The sequence below is a fragment of the Podarcis vaucheri genome, assembly GCF_965113315.1.
Source record: "Podarcis vaucheri genome assembly, chromosome: 9".
NCBI classification, from domain to species: Eukaryota; Metazoa; Chordata; class Lepidosauria; order Squamata; family Lacertidae; genus Podarcis; species Podarcis vaucheri.
The window spans coordinates 62077775-62092043 of record NC_138767.1 but is presented as its reverse complement, the minus strand read 5'-3'; the positions used below and the strand labels follow the sequence as shown (position 1 = coordinate 62092043).

At 43.1% G+C, this 14269-nt stretch overlaps 1 protein-coding gene across 1 annotated transcript in view; it reads right to left on the bottom strand.

Moving 5' to 3' along the window:
* PDS5A (PDS5 cohesin associated factor A) overlaps positions 1-13536 on the bottom strand; it is a 56369-nt gene extending 42833 nt beyond the window's left edge. Inside the window, 2 exon segments of the mRNA XM_082238021.1 lie at positions 12331-12501; positions 13393-13536. Of these exon segments, the coding sequence (XP_082094147.1) occupies positions 12331-12501; positions 13393-13419 (198 nt within the window). The 5' untranslated portion in view covers positions 13420-13536.
* Positions 13537-14269: the final 733 nt, after the last annotated feature.

The following is a 14269-nucleotide window of genomic DNA, read 5'->3' as shown; positions in this document are numbered from 1 at the left end:
TCCATCATTTGAAAAATAAGACTTTAGAGCTGTCTTGCCCCAAAATGGCAACTAGACATTCCCTTTTGGTGACTGTAAAGAGCCATTGGGGCCTAGCTTATATATCTGAGTTTCTAACAATGAAAACGAGATCACCCTTTTTCAGGAAGTACCGTATTTTTCGTCCCATAGGACGCTCCGTCCCATAGGACGCACCTACTTTTTTGGGGGGGAAATAAAGGGGAAAAAATTCCTTTATTTCCCCCCCAAAACCAGGTCGGGGAACAGTGGGATGGCGGCGCTGCGCCTCCCCGCTGTCCCCCAGCTTGTGGGGCTGGCCGATGTCTGCCCGGCGTGAGGGGCGCTCTGCTTCAGGGTGCCCCACGCACCGGGCAGCAGGCTGCGGACACCTCCGGAGGGCGCCCCGTGCTCCAGGCTGCCGCCGCAAGCCTTGCGCTCCCGGGGGAGTTCCCCCGGTGCGCAAGGCTTGCCGACACCTGCGTGAAGCACGGGGCGTCCTCCGGAGGGTGCCCCATGCTGCAGCCCGCAAGCATTGCGCTCCCGGGGGGAGTTCCCTCCGGTGCGCAAGGCTTGCCGACACCTGCGTGAACCACGGGGCGTCCTCCGAAGGGTGCCCCGTGCTCCGCGCTGCAGGCTACCGCCTGCAAGCCTTGCGCGCCCAGGGGAACTCCCCCCGGGTGTGCAAGGCTTGTGGATAGCTTCCTGGAGCCTGGAGAGCGAGAGGTGTCAGTGCGCACCGACGCCTCTCGCTCTCCAGGCTCCAGCGAAAGCCTTCATTCGCCCCATAGGACGCACACACATTTCCCCTTCATTTTTGGAGGGGGAAAAGTGCGTCCTATAGGGCGAAAAATACGGTATATTCCTATACCTGAGTAAAGGTATATATTTGCATTAAATATAGCAAAAGTAGTATTTAAATTATGTTCCGTGAGAAGTCTGGTGCTCTGGGAGAAGAAAATACATTGTACATCAACTATTTAGGGAGAACAACCTATTTCAAGCAACATTGCCTTCTGATATTATTTTGAAATAGGACTGCTCTCATTGCTCGGAACAAAACCAAAACAGATATAGTTCTGGGGCATGTGCAAATTTCCAATTCAAAGGAGATTCTTGGTAATGAAACCCGCAAAGTTCCTCAAATTAATTTAAGCCATCAATGAAAAGAAAATCCTATATGTAATTACTGTGTATACATTTTTCACATATTGGAAGTATGTAAGCTAACAATGAATCTAGATGAATGAATCTAATTTTTAAAAAACTAACGGTTGTATCCAATGCTGTGCCAGCATGGTTCCACATGGAACTTTTGTTTCCTCTCCACCCCCCAGGCACCCCCTACATCTTCTCCAGAGGGTCCCCAAACCCTTAGGAGCAGACTTTGAGAGCAAGCAAGAGGCTGGACTGGACAGAAAGTGGAAGCTGTGTTGCACAGAAATATGTTGCATCAGTAGGGCTGCAGTGTTACACATGATCCTAAAGCTTGCATGGATAAAACTTTGTACTGTTTTCCAAAAAAACAAACAAACAAACAAACAAACAAACAAAACAAAAACAAAAAACACACCACCCCTGCATACTGGTGTTCAGACAGGTCATGCTCAGGAAAGGAGAACACACTGTCCTATCACATATGGGCACAAGAGGAGATCCATTAAGAAGACTTTCTATTCTATTTGAAAGTTTAATTGCTGTTGGCACTCATAAATGGCTTGGTAAGACTACTCTTATTTTTTTTCATAATCAAGGACACAATGATTATGAAATTAATAGAAATAAATTAGCAGTAAGCAGTAATTAAGTAGGTAAAATACTTAGTGACTCATTTTTGCATGGGCACGAGACAAGTGATGTGCTAGCATGCACTGTACTTGATCCATTACAGTAAGACTAAATGGGGCACTCTGTAGTGCTAAAAATATCTTCCTCCAAATCCCAAGAAGAAGAAGAAGAGGAGTTTGGATTTGATATCCCGCCTTTCACTCCCCTTCAGGAGTCTCAAAGCGGCTAACATTCTCCTTTCCCTTCCTCCCCCACAACAAACACTCTGTGAGGTGAGTGGGGCTGAGAGACTTCAAAGAAGTGTGACTGGCCCAAGGTCACCCAGCAGCTGCATGTGGAGGAGCGGAGACACGAACCCGTTTACCCAGATTACGTGACTACCGCTCTTAACCACTACACCACACTACACCAAGGGAAACTATAAGACGAAGGATAATAAGAAAGTATTTTGAATACACACTTCACATCCAAAAACTGAGAGAAAAGTGGGTGCCTACCCATTTGCTATCAGGAACCATTCTGCCACTTTATCTTGCTGGGTGGTTAAGCCCAACTCTGAGGAGTTTCACTTCAGAGTGTAGATGTGACCTCCCTGAATGCTGCATGCCATGCAGAAGGCTAAGCTAGAAATCTTTTCCATTACACAAAGCTCCCTGTACATAGAAGCCTAAATGTGTCCAGAAGCATTCAGTCATGAGAGCACCCACTTGTAGTCTGAAGTGGTACTGATTTACCACTTTAGTAAGAAGCGGGCCTTAAGTTCAAATAGCTTTTTACTGCAGAGATTTACTACAATAAGCAGCACCTGGGTCCTGTACAGCAAAGATTCCTGGGTAACTGTGTGGCGGGACAGCACCAAAGGTTCTACATATAAAGACACACCAAGGTCTGTAAGTGACACAATTTCAATTTAAGAACTAATTTATCCAAAGCAATTTATAAAGCCACAAACATCGCTAGATGCAGTAAAAAACAATAGCACCCTGAACAATTTGGTATCATCAGCAAATCTGGCCACTTCATTGCTCACGTCTAAATCCAAAATAAAAAAAATTCCTTCCTGTAGCACCTTAAAGACCAACTAAGTTAGTTCTTGGTATAAGCTTTTGTGTGCATGCACACGAAAGCTTATACCAAGAACTAACTTAGTTGGTCTTTAAGGTGCTACAGGAAGGAATTTTTTTTATTTTGACTATGGCAAACCAACACGGCTACCTATCTGTGTCTAAATCCAAGCAATTTATGAACAAATTAAAAAGAAACAGCCCCAATACTGATCCTTGGGGGACTCCACTTTTTACATCCCTTTAATGAAAGAACTATCCATCTATTTCTACTCTCTATGACAGGACCTTCCCATAATTCCTTTTAAAAGATTGGGATTAAATTTCCACAGCGCTATTTTTCTGGAAAAAGAGTTGCTGGAACTCACCATGAATGCCTTTCTCTTTCTCTTAGAATGGCAATGGCACCCACTGAAGAGGTACCGGAACTGAGTTCTGGAGAGTTCCCCCTGAAAAAAAGCCCTGCATTTCCAGCCCTTAGGTATGGAAGCTGATATTACAGACACGTTACATATTTTTGTTAAAAGATCATCTATTTCACTTTTGAAATCTTTAAGAACTCTCAGATGGCTGTAATCTGGACCCTGTTATTTGTCAGTTTTTATTCTGTCAATAAGGCCTAGGATTTTGTCTCGTCATGACTATTTGTCTTAGCTCCTCAAACTCACTTCCTGTGAAAGGCAAGGGGATCTCACTGTGAAGACAGATGTAAATAATTCATTCAGTGCAATATTATATTCCACTTTTTTCACACCTTTGGCTCCCTTGTAGATCAAAGGCCCACAAATAAAATTACATGGCATCCAAAATTATTCAGGAAGCATTTCCTAACCTTGTCCTTGCTACTGCCTTTTTTCTTCCAAATGATGTCAACTCAGAACTGCTGTTCCTTTAATTTTAGTAAGTGTACATATGATGACAGCCTTAGACTATTAAGTCAAGCTTAATTGGAGATGAAGAACAAGAATACTGTTCGGCTTCACTAGACTAACATCTCAGTTTAATCCAGGCATAGGCAAACTCGGCCCGCCAGATATTTTTGGGACTACAACTCCCATCATCCCTGATAACTGGTCCTGTTAGCTAGGGATGATGGGAGTTGTAGTCCCAAAACTTCTGGAGGGCCGAGTTTGCCTATGCCTGGTTTAATCCATGCTAATATTTTGCTTAGCTCTTTCCTAACTGCAACACAACATCAATGTAGGAAAATAGATTAGAAGCAGATACAAAACATTAAACGTCATCAATCAATCAATCAATCTGGTATACTACTTTAACTTTTGGTATATGAAGGGGTCCTGTCACATGGTTTAAAAGAAAATACTATTATTTTTTCTATTTTCCCCTGACTCTTCCCAACATAAGAAAACTTCAATAGCTGCATCAGGAAAATAACATTTTTATTTTTGCTTACTTCATTGTACCAGCTGTTGAAACCAGTAGCTGTATCAACTTGTGCCAAAAACACAACAGATCAAGAATGTGGGTCAGGTTTTGACCTACGGCATGGATGGCTTATTGGCTCAGTGCCAAATTTATCATTAAAGGTCTGGATTTCCTTGAACACTTCTGTAATGAATTTATATTTTGTTAAATATGGTGCATGCTATATTTAATACCCAAGTTACTTATTTCAGCTAGGTAAGAGATAATTTTCCATTTTTGTTAAGTTCTCATGTTTCGGGGGAAACTTTGTACACAAATAACTGGCACATGTAACTGTTGAAGCTTCTGTTTTGAATTTAGTACATCCCTTTATTGTTGCCCGTACTGTCCATTTCACTGCATTTTTATATGACATGCTATTGTCAGATGACTGTTAAATTAATCAACTGAAGTGATATAGCCTTATGTCATTTGAAGATTTATTTTTAAACAAATCTATTTTCCTTCTTTTTTGGTCTTATTTCTTATAAAGAAAAAATTCTTGCATTTACCAAACTTTTTGAAGACCAAATGTAAGCAAGTACTTTAAAACGATATCCATATTAAGTATCAATTAATCATTCTTTATTGCGGTCAAAGACCAGACAGCAAAAATAACATATGCAACATGTACTACATCAGCATGAAGGGGCAGACGTGGTAGACAAAATAGAAAATTCCCTATATACTTATTTACATTAAGTATACCATCCTAGATATATCTGTAATTTCATGCTAAAACATAGGTTGTTGTTCACAATGTTACTATCAGAGAGTTACCTCAAAGCTGCCTTAAAAAAAGAGAGATGCAATCAACTAAGTCCTACTCAGAGAAGACCCGTGGGAATTAATGAATCCAAGTTAGCCATGTCCATTAATTTCAATAGATTTACTCTGAGTAGGACTAGCACTTAATAACACTCAGTGTTTTCAGAAAGCAGACTATGATAAAGACAATGACTTAAAAGATCACAGAAGAAGCTGAACAATTTAATGCAGTTTTCACTCCAAATATATGGCTGCTGCATATGTTCAGTCTTTAGGGACCCTGCTTGCTTTTTGCCGCTTTTGCTTATGTTGCCAGGAGACTATCACAGTGATGCTGTTACACATGCAAGTTTGCCATTATAATTACTGCTGTGCATATGACAGGAATGTTGCTATAGCTGATGAAATACTTTCATTTCCAGTACACCTCAAAGACTCAAATGAATTAGTCTAAAAGCATTTCCTTCAGAACCAATGACATAATGAAGCTCACAATCAATAATCTATTCAGAAGCACATACGCACAAATATTATCAAGATGTTTTTACCTCCAGACTAGTGTTCTGTCCCAGTGAAAATCAGGCGACTGACTAATGCAAAATGAACACAACTTCCAAGTAAGAAGACGGTCATCCACACTCTGTTCTACTTGTTTACACTTCACTTCTCCTAACATGAGACTAGCTAGGAGCCTGTTTCATAGCTGACATTGCTCTGCACATCAATCTCCAACACTGGAATATTAAACATTGATATGGTGACTTTATGCATGGTCCACATTTATTCTCCCAAGTCTTGTCTTTAAATTATTACAGACGGGACGGAGGGGAAATAAACCAGAGAGAAGTTACAGATATCTATCTATATTCTTATCAGAGAGCACATGCAAAAAGTTTGTGACTGGAACACTGGTATACCTAGCCCTGACGTTGTACCAAGGCACAGAGTTCCCAGTGAATGAACCAAACCCCTTAAAAATCAAGGAACTTGAAGAGCAAGCTGAGTCCCCTGAATCCAATGCTGAGGATTCTTCTGAGGTGCCCTCAGGGCTGGTACCTAAAGATGAACCCATGAGACTGGACCTCTGCCTCCTTGTTCTTGATTCTAATCTCCCTGCACTGCAGCCTAGAAGAGCTTCCTGAAATACTGACCTTGGGCTGTTGGACCTAGGCTGACCCTCAGTGCCTGAACCTGGTTTGTTTGGACTTTGCTGCATTTAAAACGCTTGTACATTGGGTGAGTACCTTTGGTGAAAGGCTGAATTCTCCTGTAACTAGGACACTAGCCCCTAAAGGAATCCCCTGCATGACAAACACATTTAGAAGAACTGCAGAAAGAGTTTAGTGAGTTAAGCAGTCTATTAATTGACTGTTTAGTGGTAAATTGTTCAATAATCTACAAAAATACAACATACTCTAATTTCTATAAGTCTTATGAAAAAACAACTGTAGTTGCAGTAGAATGCAGTAAGTCCTGAGAATTGAGTGTCCATAAGCAACAAATGTTTACCATTACCACATGACACTATTGGCATAATAATGAATCACATGACTTTCATTTTTAGGTCTGAGGAATTAAATTAGATAGCCAGCATTAAAACTGAGCCAGGCTCAACAGAAAGTAAATTACCCTCATCAACTGAGACATGAAATTAAGCTCTGAATTCCTTAGAAATATTATCTAAATAGCTGATTATGAACTGCTAATCAATTGCATTTAACATTGCCATTCACAGTTGGAACAAGTGATAGTATTGTTAAGAAGTCTTTCTCAATTAAAGCAATCAGCAACTACTAAAATGCAGATGTTTTACAGCCCAGAAACCTCTCAACTAAAATGTGAAAAATGGATTGCTCCTAGTTATGTTTCTTTACCACATACAGACAATGACCATTTTGTACATGTTCAAAGCACACACACATCATCACAAAACCAGAAGTGGCAGGAAAAGGGGGCAGAACAGAATGAACTTATACGCACTCTGCTGTCGCACACGTTGACCCAGAATGCAACCCCCACACAAATTTGGACTTGCCTGTATATGGTTCCCATGATTATTTTATGTGCATACACATTTCCTTGTACCACACTACCATGTCTTACCAATACATTTCTCCGTGACATCCTTTATCAGATATATCTATATAATTTACTTTTTTAACCACCTAACTCAAGCATGCACAATTACCCCTTTTCCACATTTTCTATCTTCTCATCATTTCAGTTAGTAGAATTACCATTTCCTACAGCTGCATGTCTTTGATTAACAAAATACACAAACTTTAATGCTTGTGTTTCCTGTGCCTTTTAGCCACACATTCCTTGTGCCATGAATCTTACACCCACCCACCCATCCTCTCATATGCCTGCCTTTTCCTTTAATACAATTCTTTCATGTTCATCTTTAACAGACATAATTTAAGCCAGAAAGCCTGGAACATGCAAAGTAACAATATAGGAGAGTGTCTCTGATTATGTGTGGAAGGCATGCAGTATTTCTCAACCTTGGGTCCCCAGATGTTGTTGGACTACAACTCCCATCATCCCTGAACTCTGGCCTTGCTAGCTAGGGATGATGGGAGTTGTAGGCCAAAAACATCTGGGGACCCAAGGTTAAGAAAGGCTGCTATAGAGTTTACAGAACAGTAATCTAACTCAACAGTGTGACAAAACTCTCTGCTCTGAGTACTATATAGTGCAACAAGGGAGAGTTCCACACATGTAGTAGGCTTGCTACCTTATCCTAAGGAATCAAAAAGAGTTTCAGCACTCACAACTTCCTCAAACCTTCACAAACCTTATCCCCAATGCATTGTATTTATCAAGATCCTGCAAATAGGTAGAGAGTGGCAAAGGAGTGGGGTAGTTGGGGACGGGGAGAGAAACCATAGTCAAGCCAAAACAAAACACAAGCACCACACGCTGTGCTTCTCCTTCTCCCAAATGCTTCTTGAGAAATTGCTGACCCCAATTTCATCATCTGCACATGGAGTAGCAAGTTGGGGTGTTTGTTTCAAGACTGGTTCTCACCAACAATTTAACTTAGTTGAGAACTTGAATCTTCATGTCACTGGCAATGCTAATGTTATTACCCAGTGTTGCTCAAAAGTATGCCAACATTTTGATGGCTGACTTTAATTATTTTTGCTCAGCTCATGTCCCCAGACGCATCCTTTACCTGAAGCATGAATATGACATCATCATCTGGACCTAAAGGCAGGATGACCTTGAAAAATTCACTCTGGATTTCAACAGTTTTCAATCATCAACAGCCTGACCCTGGGCCAGTGCCTGCAGAATGCTTACTTCTAGGACGCTACTGTGCAGCTACACTGAGCATGTAAGAACCATCTTATGAAATAAACTCACTGGTGTTTACATGTATCTGCATGTTTCTGACTTCCACCCAGAACATGCCAGTGTCCTTGCTTACAGGACGTCTCCTTTTTAAAACTACTTACCACAGGTAACACAACAGAAATGCAAACACAAGGACCACCAGATGCAAACTCTGTTCTTATTTTCATTTTGGCAACATAATATCCAACAGAACCAGCAAGAACGTCAGGAACTCATTCACCCACTCATCTTCCAAACTGCAATGACTGCCTCTTTTTTACGTAAGAAAAACTGGACAGTCACTTACACAGATGAATAAAAGGACAGAAATCTGGTATCAGAACTGTCAACATTCAGAAAGCAGTGGAAGATTGTCTCAATCCCTCAGGCTACTTCGCCACCAACAAGACCATTACCATTCTCCAGTAGCACCTTAGAGACCAACTAAGTTTGTTCTGGGTACGGTATAAGCTTTCGTGTGCATGCACACTTCTTCAGATACCTGAAGAATCTGAAGTATCTGAAGAACTGTGCATGCACACGAAAACTCATACTCAGAACAAACTTAGTTGGTCTCTAAGGCACTACTGGACAATTTTTTATTTATTTTGACTGCGTCAGACCAACACAGCTACCTACCTCAATCTATTACCATTCTCTTCCAAGAAACTGCAAACGAAAACTGCCATGTGAAATTACTAAACTGAATCAAAGAATTTTAGAGTTGGAAGTGACAACTTTCTAGAGACATGCAAGCACAGTAATGCTACCTAGTTAAAGTGTCCAACTACAACATTAACAGAAGATATTGATAAACAATAGCTACAATATGAATGTAAGACCAACTGTCATTTTAAGCATCTGTATTTGCTCCAGCTTTGCAGACTATTCTGTTACAAGTTAATTTAATTGTTTAAAAGGCGGTCAGGACAGACCCATGATTTCTATTTTGAAATATACTTATATGGGATTAATTAAAACCAAACTGAAACAGACAAACTACACATTTCACTGTCCATGTAATCTGTAACTAATGACAAGATGGAAGTGACAACTGCAGGAATCTTTTGCCCAACATGGGGATCGAACCCCCGACTCTTATATTAAGTCTCATGCTCTACCAACTGAGCTATGTTTATTTATTGTTTCATTTAATAAACCAACTTTTCTTCAAGGAGATCAAAGTGTACATGGCTCCTCAACATTTTATCCTCATAAGAACATTCTGAATTAGGTTCTACTGAGTGAGACTGGCTGACCCAAGGTCACTGAGTGGGAATTTGAACCTAGCCCAAATATGACACATTAACCACCACAACATATTGGCTCTCCACCTGCAGCTTCCACTCTCCTCTTATGTGCAAAGGAAGGGCAGAACAGACAGAAAGCAAGTCAGCCAAGTCTTGCCATGGCTCATTTCCAGTCTAAATTAAACTTCAGAATTATTGGCTGAACCTGGACATGTAGGGATCAAAATTTCATTGCCCTTGGGAAAGGGAACATAGTAAGTCAGGCCACAGTTATATTAGAACCACAGGCTCAGCAAAATGAAATTTATTAAAAAAAAACAAAAAACCACATCTTAGCAGATTGCGAAGTAGAGAACTAATAATTTTATCAAGAGTTAAAAATTATGGAAGGAGCCAACACAGCAGACCTTTGCAGGAAAGACATAGAAACACTTTAACTTCACCAGAAAACTCCCTCACTTGTCCAAAATTAGTATGGAAACCAGACAACATGCCAAAGATACTGTAAACTGTTGAAGAGTGGAAGAGGATCAGCATTAGCAACAAGATGATACAAGAGCTAAACTTCAGGGCCACTTTCTAGAGACATGCAAGCACAGTAATGCTACCTAGTTAAAGTGTCCAACTACAACATTAACAGAAGATATTGATAAACAATACAGTGGTGCCCCGCAAGACGAATGCCTCGCAAGATGGAAAACCCGCTAGACAAAAGGGTTTTCCGTTTTTGAGCTGCTTCGCAAGACGATTTTCCCTATGGGCTTGCTTTGCAAGACGAAAACGTCTTGCAAGTGTTCCGATTTTTTTCCGCTCCCCCCCCTTTTCTAAACCGCTAATAGTCTTTTAGCCGCTAATCCGCTAAGCCTTTAATAGCCGCTAATAGCCTTTTAGCCGCTAATCCGCTAAGCCTTTAATAGCCTCTAAGCCTTCAATAGCCGCTAAACCGCTAATAGCGCTAATCCGCTAATAGGGTTGCTTCGCAAGACGAAAAAACCGCTAGACGAAGAGGCTCACGGAACGGATTAATTTCGTCTTGCGAGGCACCACTGTAGCTACAATATGAATGTAAGACCAACTGTCATTTTAAGCATCTGTATTTGCTCCAGCTTTGCAGACTATTCTGTTACAAGTTAATTTAATTGTTTAAAAGGCGGTCAGGACATACCCATGGTTTCTATTTTGAAATATACTTATTTGGGATTAAGTAAAACCAAACTGAAACATACAAACTACACATTTCACTGTCCATGTAATCTGTAACTAATGACAAGATAGTGTTTTCTCTTCCGTTTGCCACTAGCACTATTAAACTACCTCATTGGCAGCTCTCTCAAAACTTTTCAGAATACAGTATGGGCAAAACAGAATGCAGGCAAAATATCAAATGATGGTGCCGGGGTGAAACATATTGGCTTCCTTCTAATATAGTATTAACTATAATATAGTATTAACTATGACAGCACTTGGATATACATGAACTACTACCAAAATCCTGACCAGACAACTGCGCTAAGGGAGACTTTACCATGATGACATAATATACACAGTGTTTGTTTCTTCTGGCTACTGCAGTCTTTCACTGTTGCAATGTAAGAACAGACTCACATTAAAACTACAATAAATAAATAAATCTACTCACAGTGTGTTAATGAAATTGACATGTTGCCTTCCCAGAACCTTAACGTCTGAAAGCTTCCCAGAGCTTGTAGGTCCAGAGGACTGCAACTCAATTGCCCAAACCACTGTCTCTTTCCCTTCTTAGGGAAGCTGAATGCTTACATGTCCAGTTGCCTTGATAACCAAGCCCATGCATCCCTCTTCATTGGTGCTAAAGGCTACACTGGATTGCATCCTGGTTGACATAAGAACCAAGACCTTGCTACCTTACCAACATTCCTATGGCAGTCCATCAATGATCTTTCCTGTAGCTTTTCAATGAATGATCTCACCCTCACTTCCCACTCTCTTTAGTGAAGTGTGTGACATCCCAACACCACACAGGCTTTTGCAGAAGGAAGGGGGGGGACTCTACAAAAATAAGCAGGAAGATTCATTGTTCCCCTTCCCAATATTAACTGCAACTGATCAGAAACTTTGGAAGGAGTAGCTGTCATTGGCAAGACTCTGAAGAGATCTGTGGAGCCCCAATATATGATTCAAGAACATCTACATTCAGCAATTACTTCCTTAGATGTGACAACATATAAAGCATTTCTAAATGTATCCCATCAGCATCTCAAAATATTATAGTGACTTTGTGAAAAAACAGCTATTTTACAATCAGCAGGAACTAGAAATAATTTTATGTAACAGCTTGTCAGCCAAGCAATGCTTGAGCTATGCCACATTTCTGAAAAAAATAGAACAAGAGTTCTTAAAAGTTATATAAACAGTCTTCTCTTGCCTTTAAACTTTAGAGATTTTCTACTAGCTTTAAGGATCATAAGCGTCCTATCTCAAAAAAATCATACTAGCATCCCACAACACTCTTGAAAATGAAAGTAAAGCTGCAGGTACAAGAGTAAAACAACAGCACAATCCTTAAGCAACAAAGCAAGATGAATCACTGTGACAATAACATCTGAAACCTTTCGCTTGCTCAAAGCCAATAAGACAATGGGTGGGAGAAAGAGCAATGGGAAGAGCGCAGAAGAAAACATGATGAAGGGCGTATTTTAAAACGAAGAACAACATCTTACCTTCAACCGTTTGACTACTTCATCGTTCGTTATTTTATCTGTGATCTCCTTAACTCCAGGAGGGTAGAAGATGATTTTGCCGTCGGCAGGAGGCTTTGGTTGGGTGGATGGGAAATCCATCCTAGTGCTGCTGGTTATAAAGTTTCCTTCTCCACAGTCCTCTACCGGCCCCTATCGGTCAGAAAACAAAAGTTCAGCGGAATAGAGGCGACTTTCCGAACCTTTTTTCCCCCTTCCCTCCCCCATTTCTAAACCTCGATTCAAAAGAAGGCCCCTGTGTTTCGCAGCGGCGAGGCCCTGGGCTTAAAGTCCGCCTGACCGGGGTCTCCCCGGATCCCCACGCCAGGTCCAGCCCGGCGCTCTCCCTCCCTTCCCCTTTCATTGGGCGGCTGCTCCGAAGCCCAACACGATTACTTTGGCTGCCTCGCGGTTCACAATGAAATGTTAACATTTTTAAAAACAAAAACAAAAAATAAAGAAAAGATGGAAAGATCGCCTCTCCGCGCCCGGGCGAGAAACGGGTCTGCGGAGAGGAGAGAGAAATAGAGCCGATCCCGAGACAGGCACTTCTTCCACCGAAGCCAGGAGGCGAGGCCTAAACTGTTAGGCCTCAAAACTATCAGGAGACGGGGAAGCCGACCGGAGGAGGAGAGGAGGAGGAAAGGGAGTCAGGCGGAGGGGGGACCCCTAAAACAACGCAGCCCCAGCCGGCCACCCCATATCCCCCCGCCCAGCCAAATCTTAAAACTCTTTCCCTCCCTGGCCGGGCCGGGCCTCCCCGCCTCAGGGACGGCGCTGCTTCCCTCAGGGGAGGGCGCAGGCCACTCTCCATCCACTTCTCTCAACTTCCACCTCTGGACCCCCTCCTGCAGCCCCTCGCCTCGTGTGAACGCCCGGCTCCGGCCCAGAGGGTCTTCCCGGCTGGTCGAAACGCGCCACGCCGGCGGGGAGAGCCGGGGAGGAAGGCGATGAGCAAGCGGCGGCAGCGGCAGCAACAAGAGACCCGGACCCCAGGGGCGGCCGCCTCGCTCTCTGGCTCGCCCGCCCGCCTTTTTTTTTTACCTCATGCAGCTCCGGAAGGTGCAGCATCGAGCGGCCTCCGGGGGCGGCTGGAGCCGTGGAGGGAGGCGCGGGAAGGGGCTGCCGCTCTCGCTCCGAAGACGACGACGACGGCCGGCGCCCTGCCTCGGCGACTCGCTCGCCTTCCCTCCCCCCACCGCGGCGGCGGCGGCGGCCTCAGTCCCGGCGGCGGCTGCTCAGGCTCTCAGGGAAGGAGGGCTCGGGCAGAGCGTGCGCCTGGCTCGGCCGCCTCGCCCGCGGGGAAGCAGCGCCGCTCCCTGGCCGGCCTGAGGAAGAGCAGCCCAGGAGGAGGAGGAGGAGAGTCGGCTGCCGCCGCCGCCCCCACTATACCGGCTTCTCCGACAGCCGCCTCGCGTTTCCGCGGAGCCTGAGGGAGCCCAAAGGTGTGCGGCTCTGCCTGTACCTACCCGCCGAAGTCCCATCCCGACGACCGGTTTGCCCTCACGGTTTGCTGCTCCCGGGTCGTGCGCGCGCGCGCTGGCGCCGAAGCCTGAGGCAACCCGTTTGGCGCCAAAACCAGGCGCTGCCGTGAGGTGGCCCGCAGCCCTGTCGCAATAGCTGGAGGGGCCAAGTGCGCCTCTTTTTTTAGATATATATATATATAAATTTATTTACTTGGTTTTCAGATTAAAGTCTTAAAATCACATAGCCGACAAACAAGATTCCAAATAATCTCCTCCTCCCCTTTGTGGGTCCTATTGTTAATCATTTCTCTCTCATCTTTTATGATGATCCAAATCTTTGACATCTCCCCTTATGTCCAAAATTCACAAGTGTTCCAGTCCCACTAACGGTTTTACGTGTTTACGATGGTTTTTAAGATAAATTATAAACTTTCCCCATTCCTTATTAAAATTTT